Raw genomic sequence first — 17,610 nt, 5'->3', positions numbered from 1 at the left:
TGGAAAATAAAACAAGGGGCTGGAAAACCGCTAACCCGCGCCGGATGATTTTGGTTTCTTGGGTGCTTTTGGGAGTAAATGGGCTTCCATTTATGGGCCTATAAATAAGAGGCCCAATTAGGAATACAAAATTGGCGCATTCTGGTAATGCTGTTGTATCATGTGCATTGTTCTCTGGGTTGGTAATACAACGGGGTGCTAAGGCCCCAAAAAGCCTATAAGCACGTTTTGAAAAGTTTAGCCTGTTTATATGAGTTTTTATCCAATCCTTCTTAAGAGCTAAAAGCCAAATTTATAAGCCTGATTTGATAAGCTCCTCATATCCACTTATTACTTATGTATCGTGTTTACGAGTGGCTAGTAAGGGACTATTAAAACATAATTATTCTCAAAAAAAATTTTCTCACTCTTCTCTTTATTCTTCGCTTTGAAATCTCCATCGCATCTCCTCTCTAAGCCATATCTAGTGTTGGGTCTTTGTTCCGTCTCCTTGTCTTACTCCTTCGTCTACTCCTCTCCTCCTACCTTGTCTGATCTATCCTCACCCTCAGGCCAGTACTCCCAACCTGTCACCAACTGGGCCCATGTTTGGATTAACATTTTCAACAGAAAATGTGCATTGGAATGACGCAAACCCATGTTACTGGCAAATAAATGCTCAAAGAAATGTTTGGGTAAGCATTTTGGTAAATGAGCTTTTGGGTAAGAAGATAGTCTAACACTAAAGTGCCTGTTTGCCTCAGCATTTGGAGGGCAATAAGCTGCTTTTTTTCAAGCATAAGCCCGGTTGAAGAATTTGTGGTGTTTGGATGAGTGATTGAGTAATCTGGCTTTTGTATGAAAAGCTACAATAAGTTATAAGTAAAAATTAGCTACTTATGACTCATAGCTTTTAAAATATGGAGAGAGAAAAAGTTAATAAATTTATTACCTCCTCAGCCTCAAATAACTAATTTGTAGATGACGAAAAAGCAGCTAAAATTAGTTGAAAGTAACAAATAAGTTAGAAATATACTTTTGTTTTTAAACATGCTTATAGAAATATACTTTTATTTTCAAATATGCCCTTATAATAAATGATTAAAAAAATAAAAGAAAATATATGAGATTAACATAAGCTTATAAATAATTTAAAATTATTATATTATGTAAATTGATAATTTTTTATTTTTATTATTTAATAAAAGTCTTACTTATTTTAGTAATTTTACAAACTAAAACTACTTATTTAATCATAATCCAAACAACTTACTTTCACAAACTAACTTTTACAAAATCCAATCCAAACATAATTCACATCACCCAATTTAACTTTTACCCAATCTTACTTTTTTAAAAGTCAGATTGACAATAAACTACTTTTTCAATCACTAACCTAAACGGAGCCAAAGCTAATTTTTTCAGTTTTTGCCATCACAAACATGGAGAGAGAAAAGATGGTAATGAAAAAAGACAAAATTACTCTTAGCCAATCCAATAATTTGATCCTACATATTTTTAATATAAGAGTTAGATAACTAATTGGAAGATATTAATAAAATTAATTAATTTAGTTATTTGTAATAAATTGATACTGTCTTGCCTAAAATATTCTTGTTAATTATATACATTAAAACTACACATTAATAAAAACTTCTCAATATGTATATTCACTATAAGAATTACTTGGGAACAAAATAAATAAATATTGGAGACAAAATGGATTAAAATCATATATTTAGTACATTCAAATTTTCTCAATAATATATTAATATTTTTTATAATTTTAATTTTAATATATTTTTAAAAATTATCACATTATATATATAATTAGTTAACAAAATTTGAGTCCTTTTTAGTAATTTTACATATGAATTTACTTTTCTATATTTCATCCAAACAAGTTTAGTTTGTCAAACTGAATTTTCTACAATGTCAATCCAAACATAAATTATATTATACTAATTGATTATTATCTTAGCTCAATATTTGTTAAAGTTAGATGAAACAAAAGTCAATTTTGCTACCGCCAATTCAAACATAACGTGAGTTGCCACCATCACAGCCAAGATGAATGAGCGAGAGAAAGGAGATGAAGAACAAAAAGAGATTACAGACCTGTGGTCTTTAAAAAAAGCTGTGAATTAAAAATAATTAAATGAGAGGCAGTGGAATTATACACGTTGGTTGGCTAACAATAGCTAGTTATGTAGAGATATTTTTTTCCTTTCCTCTTTTTTTTTGCCCTTTTAGTATCTTACTTCTCCGGTATATAGGGAAATCTTTATTTGAATTAAAGCTAAATCTGAAAATTGTTTTCATGTTAAAAAATATATTCTGTAAATATTCTAATTTAAATATTTTTTTTATTATATTTAACTTCTTCCAAGTAAAATAATTTAAATATTACATTCTACAAATTGATATTTTTAATTTTATATCATGTAATAAAAGTCATACCTTTTTTAGTAATTTTACAAACTAAACTTACTTATTTAATCATAATCCAAACAACTTCTACTTTTACTCAATCTAACTTTTTCAAAAATCAATTTAAACATAAATCATATTATTCAATCTAACTTTTATCCAATTTAATTTTTTAAAAGTCAAATTAAAAATAAACTATTTTTGCCATCACTGATCTAAACAGGCACTATGACATTTAGCTTTTGAAAAGTAGAGAGAGAAAGTTAAAAAAGAGTTGAATTCCACTTTTAACTTACTACTCTATCTAATTCTTGTTATGAGTTTCAAATAATTAATTTAGGGATAACAAAAAAATTAGTTAAAATTAATTAAAAATAATAAATAGGTTATAAATATATTCCCCTGTCCATAATATAAATCTTTTTAATTAATTTGTCAATGTCAAAAAAAATAGATTCATTAAATATGTTTCAAATTGAATTTTTTTTCTTCAACTTCACCTATATTAAATGAAACTGTGAAGGAAAGAGAAAAATATAAAGAGTCACATTTAAGCATTGAGGGGACAAGATTCACAAATAAGCATTAATTACTCCTCAAGTGACTTAAATTTTGGACCAAGTTATTCTTTTAGAAGTGACTTACATTACATATAGGAGAAAGTACTTTTGATTTTAAATATGGCTTTATAACAAATGAGATAAAAGATAATAAGAAAATATATGAAGAAATATAACTAAAGAGAATAAAATAGTATATATTATATATAAAATTTATGTTTTTTTTTGTTATTTTATAGTTAAACTTACCTTTTCAATAATAATCCATATAACTCTATTTTCGTAAACTGACTTATTTATAAAAATCAATCCAAACATAAATTATATTAGGGAGAATTACAATGAGGTCCCAAACAAGGAAAATAATTGAAAAACAAGTCTAAGATATTGTCGTTCTCACTATAGAGCTTGTTATTATAGGCTGCTGAGATTGTTATTGGAACTTTTTAGTAATTATTTCTCTTCTGTGAGATTTTATTGTAAGTCTCTCATTATATTACTAATCTAACTTTTTTAAGAGTCAAATAAAAAATAAGTAAATCAAAATGGACCGTTGTGGGTTCTTTCCATGCCGTGCTTGGTTAGGACAAGTAACCAAAGACCATGTGTTTAGTTGGTTTATTTAAAAAACATTTCACGCTCAACAAGGGATTATTCTTTACTAACTCATGGATGGAGCCTATGATGTCCTAATTATAAGATTTAGTTTCTCTAAACACACGTATGAAGAAAGCATTAAGATTTATTTTATACGTAAAATTTTTCCCCTTTTTTAGTTTTGGCCTCAGTTAAATGACACTATCAGAAAGCGCATCAAAAGATGTTTTTATTAAATAAGATGTGCGATTTTAATCTTTTACACGGGATATCTTGTGAAAACGTTTTAATTATGTCTAGAACTTTGTAATAAGACTTGTAATTAAGGATTAAAAAAATACAAAAAATTAAAACTTGTAATGAGGCACGAAAGAAGCACTGACAATAAGTTGCCAACAATAAACACATCACAACTATTACTGTTAAATAAACGGGTTGAAAACTTTGCATGAACTGGATTTACATTTAGATCTGGAGATCTGGACGGTCTAGATTTATTTTTATTTTTTTAAAAAATAATTATTTTAATAGGTATAGGATAAAAAATAAAAATAATTTCTTAACTATTATTTTTTAAAATATAATTTTTCTATTTTAAAATAATTATTTAATAATATTAAATCTGGACCGTCCAGATCTAATTTGGACGGTCTAGATTGCTCATCAGGTGATGAGCACCGAATGAGAACCATGTATGAACTAGATCCGCTTGTTTTCGCGTTATCGTAACAAGGACATGATCTCATATGCGTCTTTTTTTTTTTAGGAGGAAAAAAAAAAAACCTCACATCCTATATGTGTCCTGGAACCCTATAAAAACAGGGTGCTCTTCTTCTCATTTTTCCTTCACATTTAGATTTAATATTTTATAATAATTATTAGTATAATTTTCCACATTTCTTCTATTTCTTAACATTATCAACTCTAAGTTTTTGCCGGGAGTTCAGCACGCGTCTATAGATTCTACGCAAGCATAAGATCTTCTTTAGTAACACACGAAAATTTTAGGAAAAATTGTAAAAAAAGACCTTGGAATTGCAAAAACGCAGATAGGGACCCTTAACAACTTCATTTTGGGTTTTGACAATAATAATATGTCATGAAGTTGTCAAAACCCAAAATAAAGTTGTCAAGGGTCCCTATCTGTGTTTTTGCAATTCCAAAGTCTTTTTTTGCAATTTCTCCAAAATTCTATTACTTAAATAATCTTTTTTTTTCATTTTTAGCATTCCAAAGAAGTAATTGATTAAGAAGAAGTAATTGATATTGATTAAATTAAATAGTTAACCCAAAAGTGCTTTTCAAAAATAATTTTTCATAAAACGAGACAAACTCTTTTACATATTTATTTCGTACACCGTAAAAATATTTTTAAAATCATGATTTAGTTTCTATCTAAAGAACTCTAAGTAAACGAGGTTACCCAAATTAAACCCCACTTGTGAAGAAGACGAGATAACCCAAAATTCTATTCCGAAACTGAAAAAAATAGGCAAATTGCCATATGAAGGAAGGATCTGGAACCTAATCCCCCGGGATCATTTCTCTCATTCTCATTTTTATTAAAAATCAAACAATTAAAATTTAATGTCTTATGAAATTATTTTTATAATATTATATAATAAATAAATGAACGAATGAATTTAAACTTTTAAAACATGACTTGAACAGTTTACAGTTATATGCCAATGAAAATAGAAAATAATGATTTTATTAATATTAAATTTCAACCATCCACTTTGTCCATAGAAATGAAATGGCGAGAGAGAGAGAGGGAGAGAGTAGGGAGAGATATTAATCTCAAAAGAAAACTTCGATGCTAGCTAGAATATCAAAGCCTCTGCTGTTAAAAAAAAAAAAAGAGCATCGCAACCGCCGTCCAGACCGGGGTTAGACTTCAGACCGTGAATAAAACTTTTAAGTATGCAATGAATAATTCCAACATAGTAGTACTGGTGTATGTGTACATACTATTCAGTGATATAATTCTTTGACTTGTCATTGCAAGTGGAAAGAACGTTCCCTTCCGTGGGGCCTTCTTCCACAATGCTCAATCAAATTCCTCTTCTCAGTGAGCCAATTCCAAAATTTCCACACACATTTTATTTTAAAGATACTTACATTTGAGTTCATTCATAGTTGGGCAGATATATCCTAAGTATTATAGTAGTTTTGGTTAGTCTAGAGTGTGAGCCAAACCATGTATAAGTCTATGGCTCCAGTCAGCAAAATAAGGTTGGATGGAGTAATAAGGAGAAAGCATCCATTACATATGAATATGGTATATTATTAAATTAGTTACATATTTTGCTAATAATTATTTAAGCTGTTACAATATTTGTTTGCCTAGCTAATATGAAAATGTTTGGGTAATGGTTTATCTGTATGGTTGAACTCTGGGTTATTGAGACGTTTGTGCTCACATCAATTATTTAATATTTTTCAAGTGACAATTCTTATAGAGAGCAAGGGAAGGTACCAGAGGAGTGAGCTCTTACACTTCTCAAGTACATACTGAGTTAATTTGATTACTTACTATTTGTCATGACCCTAGACAATAAATCATTATTTTGTTAATTTCTTGAACTGATAGACTTTAGCTTTATTTCATGTTTCCCCCACTGTTTTTGGTATATTAGACTTTGAGACTACAGACTTGGATATTTATATTCGAATTATATTATAGGTTTTATTACTCATGTTTATTTGATACAATCGTTAAAAGGATGAGTTTTTAAGTGTTAACTCTTTTTTTGAGACCTTAAAATCAAACGAGTTTTATATGGTATTTTGCATAGTTCAGAGAATAGTTGTTACATAATCCCCGGATCATTTCTCTCATTTTCATTTTTATTAAAAATTAAGCAATTAAATTTAGACTTTAAAACATGACTTGAACAGTTGACAGTATCTGCGAATGAAAATAGAAAGATAATGATTTTATAAAACATTAAATTTCACCGTTCACTTTTTCCATAGAAATGAAATGGCAAGAGAGAGAGAGAGAGAGAGAGAAGGGAGAGATATTAATCTCAGAAGAAAACTTCTATGCTAGCTGGAACATCAAAACCAACGTACAGACCGGGGTTAGACTTCAGACCGTGAATGGAACTTCAAGTATACAGCGAATAATTCCAACGTAGTAGTGCTGCTAGTTTATGTATATATACTATTCAGTGATGTAATTCTTTGACTTGTCATGGCATCTGCCAAGAACGTTTCTTTCATGGGGCCTTCTTCCACAACGCTCAATCAAATTCCTTTTCTCAGTGAGCCAGTGACAGGTTGAAATTTCCCGGACGTCTTCCGAAATTTCCACACGCACCTTTTAAAGATACTTGCATTTGAGTTCATTAATAGTTGACCACTCTCAGGTCTTCCACTTTATGCAGCTTCCATGTTCCTTCGACTCATCTATCCGTTCATAGCTCCTTCATCATCACCTTCAAATTAAACTCAACTTTATTTATCGCCGGATTCTGGAAGTGCCCCCGCTTTGCTTTCATGGAAGTTCTTTGTATCTCCATGTTTCGTTTCTTTTTCCTTCTTCAATTCTCCTCCTTGGCTCTAGCCTACGCTGTTCCCGCTAAGTATTTCATCAATTGCGGGTCCGATTCCAGCGTAAGCGACTCTCGTCAGGTTTTCTCTGGCGACCACTCTTCTGCTTCCGTTTGCTTTTTGAAGCACAGCTCCACCTTGAAGGAACTTAATAAATCGTCAACTACACCTTCCCTGTATCAAACCGCGAGAATCTTTCATGGTCCATCTGGTTACAAGTTCAAAATCGGCGAAAATGAAGGCGGGTATTATGTGGTACGTCTCCATTTCTATGCTTTCTCGTCTCCAGAAAATCTATCTAGGGCTCGATTCAATGTTTGGAGTGCGGGATTTTTGTTGTTGGGTAATTTCAGCGCCGAAAATCAAACAAACTCTCCTATAGTAAAAGAGTTTTATCTGAACATCGGTAGCGGCATGAGCTTGCGAATCGATTTTTTCCCCGTGGAATCGAAATTCGCATTTGTAAACGCCATAGAACTGTTTCGACTCCCCGATAATTTTATCCCCAATATGACAACACATGTTACTAGCAAAGGAAATGCCAGTGACTACAAGGGCATTCTCTCCTCTGTGTTACGTACGAGCTACATGCTTGATGTTGGTAGCTCCATGCTTGACGTTGGTGGCTCTGAGGAAAACGATATCTTGCGGAGAAGATGGACGAAAGATGATCAATACACTAAAACCGGAGAGACGTTAACTCAAGGCGTTGGTATTAAGTACGGAGGAGGAGATAATAATGGTTCGGAAGAATATGGTCTGGCTTCAAATAATGTTACAGCCCCAGAAAATGTTTACCAGACAGCCAGAGCGATGGCTTCAGATTCAGGCAATCGTGGTAGATCTTTTAACATAACATGGACGCTTCGGGTGAAGAGGAATGCTAGTTATTTCATTCGAGCTCACTTTTGTGACGTTATCAGTATGGGCCAAGGCCTTACATACTTCAATTTTTATATCTACAACTTCTTCAATTGGTCGGTTCGTGCCGATTCATGGCCGCTTCTGTTCCTTTTTATCGTGATTTTGTTGTCGATTCTGATGAATCTGGAAAATTGAGCATCAGCGTTGGGCCTGACGAAGCGTCTACTGTTAAAAATGCTTTCCTGAATGGTCTTGAAGTGATGGAAATCATTAAAACTCGAGCTCCATCTGCAGAGGCCAACTACGGATGTAAGAAGAATCATAAGCATCTTCTTCTAGACGTGGGGGTTGGAGCATCGGCCCTGATTTGCATTACGGTTATTGTTCTCTGTTTCATCCGGAAATATGGGAAACCAAAGATTATTAGAACTCTGGATTGGGCGCCACTTTCAGTTAGGGGAGGAGGAAGTTCCCACGGCAAATGGGGAAGCAGCCATGGCTCGTCTCTTGGTAACTTAAAACTGGGACTCAAGGTCTCTTTTAAAGAGATTCAATCCGCAACAAACAATTTCCACACAAAACGGATTATTGGGAAGGGTGGATTTGGCAATGTGTACAAGGGAATTCTCGAGAATGGTGTGAAAGTAGCTGTGAAGAGAAGTGAGCCAGGGTCAGGACAAGGATTCCCAGAATTTCAAACTGAGATCATGGTCTTGTCCAGAATTCGCCATCGTCATCTTGTGTCCTTAATTGGGTATTGTGACGAGAGGTCTGAGATGATACTGGTTTATGAGTACATGGAAAAAGGCACACTCAAAAATCACTTGTACAATACAGATCTCCCCAGCTTGCCTTGGAAACTGAGGCTCGAAATCTGCATTGGAGCAGCAAGAGGTCTGAATTACCTTCATAAAGGAACAGCTGGCGGAATCATTCACCGTGATGTGAAGTCCACCAACATATTGCTCGACGAAAACCATGTTGCTAAAGTTGCTGATTTTGGCCTTTCCAAGACAGGTCCTCTTGATCAACAACCATCTATCACCACAGGTGTAAAGGCACATTTGGGTATCTTGATCCTGAGTATTTCAGAACCCAACAGTTAACAGACAAATCTGATGTTTACTCATTTGGGGTGGTTCTTCTCGAAGTGCTATGTGCAAGACCAGCACTTGATCCTACGCTTCCATGGAACCAAGTGAACTTAGCTGAATGGGGAATGTTCTGCAAGCAAAGAGGGACACTGGAACAACTGATAGACCCGACGATAAAGTACCAAATAGATCCAAACTCACTAAGAAAATTCAGTGAGACAGTGGAAAAATGTCTGCAGGAGGATGGGTGTGACAGGCCAACTATGAGTGATGTGTTGTGGGACTTGGAGTATTCGCTCCAACTTCAGAGAGGTGCCAGACAGAGGAACTCACGAGAGGACACTTCAAGTGGGGCTACGGCATCAATTGAACTGTCCAACGTAAGGCGTCTTCCTACTCTGTCAACACAAGCAGACTCAGAAGTCATGTCAATTTTGAACGATGATAGTGCAGCCCATTCTGTTTTCTCTCCGTCGCATATTGATGGTTCCGTATGATCAAATCTTAGCTTAAGCCTCTCAAATTACAATAATTATCGTTGGCTTCAGTTAATTTCTCTTCCTTGCGAGTTTCTTTTTGAAATTGTTAATATTCCATACTCACTGAAAAGTGGGATTAAGTGCTGCCGTGCTGGACGCAATTGTAAGATTGACGACTATTGTGCTGTCAATATTGGGATTGATCCACTGGCATGTCAAAGCGGGGCGAGTTTGAAAGTACAGCATTCAACTAGACTCATTATTTTGCCATAATGGTGTCCAACTCTTTAAGAAGTTGTCATGTGAAAAGGAAGTTCTACTTTTAGGTCAAGTTTGACATTAGGGTATATATTTAATTGTTCTTCAAAAAAAAAAAAGAATTTACTACTTCCTATTCTTAATATAAGAACTTGTTTAATTTTTATTTTGGTTCTAAATATAATACCCTAATTTACTTTGTCTATCATATTTATGTATTTCTTTCCAAGATAATCTTTCTAACAATAGTAGTTCTAGCCAATACACTTGATTAGCAAGGATATTTTAAGAAAGATAACACTATTTATTACAAATAACTAACTTAACTTCTTTTTTTAATTTTCTCAAATTAGTCAACTAACTCTTATAATTAGGATCGGAGGTAGTATAATTTATTTATAGAGTAATTAAGCTTGAATCGTATGGTAAAAATAAATGATGGGATAGATGCATACTTTATAGACTCGCGTTCTTTAAAATCAAATGATATACTGTACTTTCTTTTTTGTAAATAAATAAATAATATAGTTATGCTACTTTGTGCGAAGGTAATCTCCCCCTTCTCACGTATATTTGTTGGAATTGAACTTTTAACTTTTGTTTATAGTCTGCTTTATTCTGATCATCAAAGCTGACCTTAATTATTAGTGATCACACTTGTTTGGATGAAACAGATTTATATATTAATTATTCAGGGATCGGTATCAATCAACAACATTAAAATATATAAATTCGTAGCAAGGCATTTACATTTTCTACCTAGACTTTATGAAGCACAGAAGTTCACCTAGTTATGTATGTAGCCAATATAAATAAAATAAGCAACTTAAAATTTTTTGCAAATTTATAGATATCAATAATACGATCACACGCATAAATCAACTATGGCAAAATACACATATACACACAAACACACACACACAAAATTACCATTCCATATCACAAATCAAATTATTGTTTTGACTTTTGAATGTAAATAAATTATTACTGGGGAGATATTTGGTTGACTTTTGTCCACAGCCATAGACCGTTGCAGATTCCCTAACAAAATTAATTGGATGTCACTGCAAGTCTGCAACTACCTCTTATTTTGTTGGTAAACAACCACCAGTGCTATGCGAATTGCGGAAGACAAAAGGAGAAAAAGACACAAGTGCTTTATATTGCCTTTTGCAAAACAAGAAGGGGAAGCCACTTTTAAGGTAACAAAGGCGTGCAAAGGTTTTTTTCAGGTTAAATAAAGATTAGCCCCCCAGTGTAAAGGCAGAAGGAAACTTTACTGCAAGACCCTAAAATTACTGTTACATACCTGACTCTTCATGGTACAGAAGTTGGAAAAAAAAAAAAAAACCATTTTAACGTTGTTGTGCACGTACCAATCTCCACCTTGAAGTCCCCAAAACTCACCTTAATCTACGCCTTTGTTTTTCCTTTTTGTTGTTTTTCTCCTTGGGGGTTATTTGATATCATTCATCTTCATCTTGATGATAATCTCAATATATAACAACTTTAACATTTTAAAATCACCTTCTAATCACTGGTTACGTGCTTTTAAACTTGCAAACTGTCATAGAACCCGCAAACTTTGAAATTATGAGAAAACATAATAACGAATCTAAAAAGCTGAACTTCTGGTAGATAAACATCACCCTATCTATATGTATAGTTCATGTACAAAGCAGCTATATGTGTCATGAAGCAAAATGTATATGATATACCCAGAGGATATTACAGAGAGAAAGCTGTGAGAGAGCTGAAATATTATGAAACTCGAGACAATATGATGCTTTGTGTTGTGGCTAATGGCCGGGACCTTTTGTGCTAGGCCCAGAAGACAACGTCGTGTAGACTTTATTCTGGATCAGAGCTCGCCTTCTGAGATCATCTCTAGGGTTGGTCTTCTCTTTCACGAGAGCTCTGTTCTGAAACTTAAGGCTTGTCTGTGATGGAGATGCTCTGCTTTCTGCAACTCCTGGCCTTGTGACGAGAAGCACTGTGAGAACCACCACAAGCACGACGGAGAGCTTCATTGTTTCACAAAACTTAACGGTGAATGAAATGGTTGAAATGTTTTATACAAGAGAAAGACGGGTGGTAGTGGAGAGTGAAAAGAATGGCTCAGAATCTCCAAAGAGTATGCAAAGCAAATAGGGACTTCTTTTACATTCGTCTAAACGGAGCAGGTCGGAGGGCAAATGGACGGTGGAGAGGTCATCATGTGCTGAGAGATTTTTCTCCCCCTCAATTTCTCTTTCCTCCCCCACCCCCCCGGGAATAAAAGAATATTTAATTTTATCCAATTACTCAATGTCTACAAATTCTTAACATAGCTATATATGTAGGACTTAAGGGGCATAGTTTCAGAAATGTTTTTACGGTATACGAAGTAAATATATGAAGAAATTTATCTCGATTTGTGAAAAAATGATTCCGAAAAGTGTTTGTTGGCTTATCCAAACATCCCCTTAAATTTGATATTACTATTAATTTAAGGATTGTGAGTCATTTTTGCCATGTAAGTATTAGCAAAGGAATTACAAGTATTCGAAATATTTTTTCGATTCAATATTATTTTGGAAGTGTTATAAAAATAGAGCAATATTGCCCTTGTCATTAGAAAATGTTAATAATCAAACCTAGTTTTTTCAATGGTTATGGTAAGATTACCTTTTTAATACTTTCTAGATGACATTAAGCTTTTTTTTTTTAAAAAAAAAAAACTTCTCAATACCCATATAATTCCTTTGTGAATACTTTTAATATAAAAATATAGCCCTTAATCCTTAGATTAACCCAACCTTCTATCGAGTTATTCACTCTGTGGCAGATTTAATATGAGAACATGATAATAAAGAACTTTAAAATTGGGATTTTCAAAGAGTGGGACCTGTGGAAGGGGGTAGTTGACTGAAACATTTGATAATGGATTAGAATCAGGCGCAGTAATGGCCACCCCCACCCAGCTCTGGTGTTCCCATTAAGAAACTCCAAAATTTGACTTTACAATATGACTTGCTAACTCTGGGAACTCACTGGATCCAAGCATTCCAAAGCCTCTAGTGCCTATATTTTGAATAGAGACTGGGTATACCAGATGCAAAACTGACCTGGTTTCACATTCTCATTCGAAAAAGATTGCAAGATTCTCTCCAAAAAAAAAAAGTGTCACCTTTCTGTGGCAATGAAACGGAATGTATGAATAAAACTGGGATGGTCAAAATTAGTTATATAAACACTATTACTGTTAGTAATTATTATTATTATTATTAAGGATGGAGAATAAATTTGATGAGGAAGGGTATCGAGGGAGTTTTTAACCATATAGCTTATGAAAAGGCCAATTTGGGGGTGGTCAAAAGAGTGGGGGGAAATGGTAGGTGGAGGTGTGAGAAACCTTATTCCTTTTTCACTTTTGATAACCGATGGACACAATGGCGCATTTATTTGAGCTCAAAACAAAACAAAACAAAAGAACAAGAATCTCTTGCAGGCGGTGGTTTCCAAATGCCGGTGTCTTTTGTTTTTTTTAATTAGATTGAGGTTTGTAGAATCTGGGCAAATTTTTTATGGTTCATAAAAACTTTCATCCTTTTGTTCTTTTTTCCCCGCTTTAATGCTTGTATTGGAGGCCATTAAAATATTTCCGGCTTCTTACAAGGAAAAGAGAAAAAGAGAAAGAAACATAAATGGATAGTGTGGGTGCTGAAAGTGTGTTAAGGGGGGTGGCTACTTTTTGGGACTTGGGATTCCTTCCACAACAGACCAACCATCTTTCTTTTCTTCTCTTTGCATTGGACCATTCTACGCCGTTGCCCATGCCCTTTGAATCAAACATTTCCAAATACTGTGATGGTCAAGTGTTAAATAAAATCAACTTTTTCGATATGATTTTTCACGATTCCTAATTCTCTAATACTGGATTTTGACCGAGAAAAAAACTTGAATCTCAGATAAGTCTCACTTTATCACAATAGTTTTTGTCAAATATAATCAATTATCAAAATAAAATCTATAGTAAGGTTCATTATTCATATACTGGCAATAATATAATTTAGAGTAAAATACTCTGACCTCCCTTCTATTTTGCCTTAATTACACGGACATCCCCTCTATTTTGATAACATACATTTTAGCCCAAACCATTAACACTGTTAAGGAATATTTTGAAAAGATTCTTTATATATATTTTTTAATTAAAAAAATATTAGAATAAACCTTGTTTCCTACTTAACCCCTCATTATTTTAAATATGTAGTTTATCTTTTAATATAATATTTATTAATAATCTATTTAATATTTTTACTAAATTTAATAAATTAAGACATAACTTTATAATTTTATTGAAAATACATGTATACAATTACAAAACACTTTTTACTAATATATATTTAAAAAATTACATCACAAGTAAGTTTAAATAAATAAACAAGATTTATTGTAAAATAAAAATTTGTATTTATAAAATTAATAAAATTTATACTATGGTAATCAATTCATATAACAAAAAATATTAAAATATTTATTATAATTATTTTTTAAGTTTAAATAAAGATGTATGAAATGTCATTAAATAATAATTATTAAGTGATATTTGTATTAAGAAGGGACAATTTGGTCAAAATAATGAGTTAATCTTATAATCTAACAGTGAACTGACAGACGGGTGGATAGGAGTTGAATCTCAAAACTAAAAGGGAGGTTTGTGTAATATATATTTTGATTTTAAGGGAGGTCCATATAAGTTTTCAAAATAAAAGGGAGGTCTTTATAATTTAGATTGAATAGGAGGGACGTTGATGTATTTTACTCTATAATTTATTCTTCACATTCCATACACACACTGTGCACATAACATTTAGCTATGCGAAAGTATAATAGTGAATAACAAAACTAGAAGAAGTCATGGACAATATGAAGATACGGCTGAATCGAATTTCTCTGAAACTTTGTAGATAGTGAATTGGGCCAAGTTGGTTATCTGTGGGCCAGGTAATAAGATTTCGTCCTTGAGCAGCGCACTTGCAAGTGATCCAGACGTTTGGGTACCTGATAGGCCTGAGTCCGCAAGTCCTTGAATTATGCTGGGAAAAATTACGAATAATTTTTAAACAAGAGATTCATTATTCATAAACCAATCTCTCAATTAAAGGAGATTGGTCTAGTAAAAAGAGTTAGTATTCTATAATGTAGTAAACAAAGATTCAAAACCTTTTGGGAGAGATGCCCACATCTCATACCCAACAATGTCTTAAACATGATTATTTCTAATAAAAAGATATATGTGTCATAACACAAAAAGAAAAAATAATAATTTTTAGTAAGTCAGTTTTCTTGATCTACAAGTCAACTTCATAGATTGGTTAAAGAGTAATCTGATCTTTGCACGGGTAAAAAAAACGACAATTATTCGGGACATAGGAGCGTCCACTGTATTTTAGCAAATTTGCTGGACATATTTGGAAATAAGTCTGTTATCTAAGATCTATTTACAATTTTCCTATTACTTTAACTTAAATCCATAAGTAAACATTTCAAGATTTTTCAAATACTTACGGTCTTTTTTATTTCTTATCCTAAAGAAATAAACCCTGAGGGTAATTTATTGTTTAGTAATTAGTATCATATATGATTTACTGGGTACGTTACTGTTTATCAGTAATATGATTTAAAATTAATGTATGGTGATTTAAATAACAGAAAAATCACTGACATTAATTTAAAAGATTGATTTTTATATATGGTCCATTTTATTTCAAATTAATTTAAAATTTTTAGATTTGAGAGAAAGGGAGTCAAAATATTGTTTATGGTTAATAATTTCATTGTTTGAACGTTATGAGAGAGCAAAACATGTTGGAAAAACTACCTTAATTTAGATTTGTTGATATGCTTAAATTTAAAACTTGTAATATAAAAGCATAAAACATTATAAATTGATATAACGAAGGAAAACAGTATCCCTATTATTACTGAAATTTTCTGTAACATTGGGCAGAGAAGATATAATGAAGACATGAAAGAGATATTCCAAAACATAGAACCCCTCAGTCCTCGAAAACAACTCCTTCAGCCTCTCTACTTCTTCCCAAGTTCAAGCTTAGCTTGCGGGAAGAATCTGGAGAGTACTCCAAAATGTGTAATTAAATTTATTCTGCAAGGTAAAAATAAAATAGGCCCGTTGATTTTTTTTTTTTCCCCCCAGCGAAAGTTTAAGCTGAAGCCTGGTTCTTTGCAAGAACTAATTCACCAATGAACTGATTAACATTATTATGAGATGAGCCACCTTCCTGCAACACCTTCCTTGCTGCGTCTTTCAATTTCAATGCCTTCTTCTTCATCTTGTTACCCTCTGGATCCTCCATCACTTTTCTGATGCATCTCTCCAACTGTTCTGCGCTAACATTTCCATCTTCCTCAAAATTCACCTTCACGCTATTCTCGAAAACACTTCCACAAAGCTTAGCATTTGTTGGCTGATCCGACCATTTTGGATAAGCAATCACCGGCACTCCGGCAACCACCGTCTCCGCCGTCGAGTTCCATCCACAATGAGTCATGAAGCAACCCACAGAACGGTGCATTGGCACTTTCTCTTGCGGACACCACGTGACCACCAAGCCTGTCTCTTTCTTTTTCATTTCTTCCAGAAATTCATTTGGCAATTTTGCAGAATCATCTTCCTCGCAATGTTTCCGAGCTGGCTTAACCACCCAAAGAAACGATTTCTCGGTATTTCTCAAAGCCATAACTATATTATCTATCTGCTTTTGAGTGAAGACAATCACACTGCCAAATGAGATATATATTACCGAGCAATCTGGCTTGTCGTCTAGCCACCCCATGCAGGAATCTTCGTTATTCCACAGGTTAATACTGAGATCATCGGTTTCTTTTTGTCCCACAAGAAATGGCGACACCAACGGTCCAATGGACCGATTCTTGATTAGATAATCCATGGCCTTCACAATCTCTTCCTCAATTTCGTCAAACGAAGTGGCGAGAACCCATTGTGCTTTATCAAGAGATTGAAAAAGATCTTGAAGAATGTTCTTGATGGAGGAACCTGCAGAGCTGGAAGGAAGCATAAAGGTTGGAAGATCTCTAATCTCTAACGTTGAAGTCCCGGCAGGTGCAAAATCCCATTGGGGTCTCCAAGATTTGGAAAAAAGTTAAACATTTTTTTAGTAACGATAGTAAATGGAAAACACAGAAGACGCCTGAATCCAAAGTACTGCCCAAGCGATGCCATGCTCGTGAGCTACATCGATGGCCCAAGGCATGAAGGGATTGATAATTAAACAAGAATAGTGGTGAGACGAAGTAATGACGAGACTTGATAAGTTTTTGGGACCGTTTGTTTTGAGAGAATCGAAGAAATCATCAGAATACTTGAGGCGATCAAAGTCAAGGCTAAGACCATCAGAGAAAAACTCGATCTGGATTTGAGAATTATGGGCAATAGGGTTTGAGTTTATTATGTGATGTCGAGCCATTTCAGTGGCGGCGATAGTGACGCGAAGACCCCTTGAAATGAGGAGTTTGGCTAGGTTGAGCATGGGGTTCATGGGGCCTTGGAAGGCCATTGATACCATAAGGACTTTTACTTTCTCTTCAGCTGGAGCCATAATAAAAGGCAATGTAATTTGGAATAATTATGGTGTATAAGATCGATTTTGCACTTAGGAGGAACTTGGGCGTATTATTTGTATGCCATAGCATGCAATATATATGGAAAATTTGTAATCAGGTTATTGTCTAAAAAAGAAAAAAATAATTTTGTCCAATCGTGGA

The 17,610-nt window shown here is 33.5% G+C and overlaps 1 protein-coding gene and 1 pseudogene across 1 annotated transcript; one reads left to right on the top strand and one right to left on the bottom strand.

The window, feature by feature from the left end:
- Positions 1 to 7,091: 7,091 nt before the first annotated feature.
- On the top strand, positions 7,092 to 9,701 carry LOC114719236 (probable receptor-like protein kinase At2g23200; annotated as a pseudogene).
- Positions 9,702 to 16,028: 6,327 nt separating this feature from the next.
- LOC114719235 (UDP-glycosyltransferase 84B2-like) lies at positions 16,029 to 17,402 on the bottom strand. The gene is made up of 2 exons (XM_028904704.1): positions 17,171 to 17,402; positions 16,029 to 16,882 (listed from the first exon to the last, which is right to left on the bottom strand). Exons 1-2 carry the CDS (start codon positions 17,400 to 17,402, stop codon positions 16,029 to 16,031), a joined length of 1,086 nt encoding a protein of 361 aa, XP_028760537.1.
- Between the last annotated feature and the right edge of the window lie 208 nt (positions 17,403 to 17,610).

Source organism: Neltuma alba, unplaced genomic scaffold (assembly GCF_004799145.2).
Source record: "Neltuma alba isolate B1F8T4 unplaced genomic scaffold, ASM479914v2 tig00011899_pilon, whole genome shotgun sequence".
NCBI classification, from domain to species: Eukaryota; Viridiplantae; Streptophyta; class Magnoliopsida; order Fabales; family Fabaceae; genus Neltuma; species Neltuma alba.
Note: the sequence above shows the minus strand (reverse complement) of the source record. Positions and strands in the feature narration are given on the sequence as shown.

What these genes read in the sequence shown, in the direction of transcription:
- LOC114719235 (XM_028904704.1), bottom strand. Translation starts at nt 17,402, where the DNA reads ATGGCCTTCCAAGGCCCCATGAACCCCATGCTCAACCTAGCCAAACTC. An exon ending in CGATTCTCTCAAAACAAACG is followed by an intron (nt 16,883 to 17,170) that starts GTCCCAAAAACT and finishes CCAGCTCTGCAG; the next exon opens with GTTCCTCCATCAAGAACATT.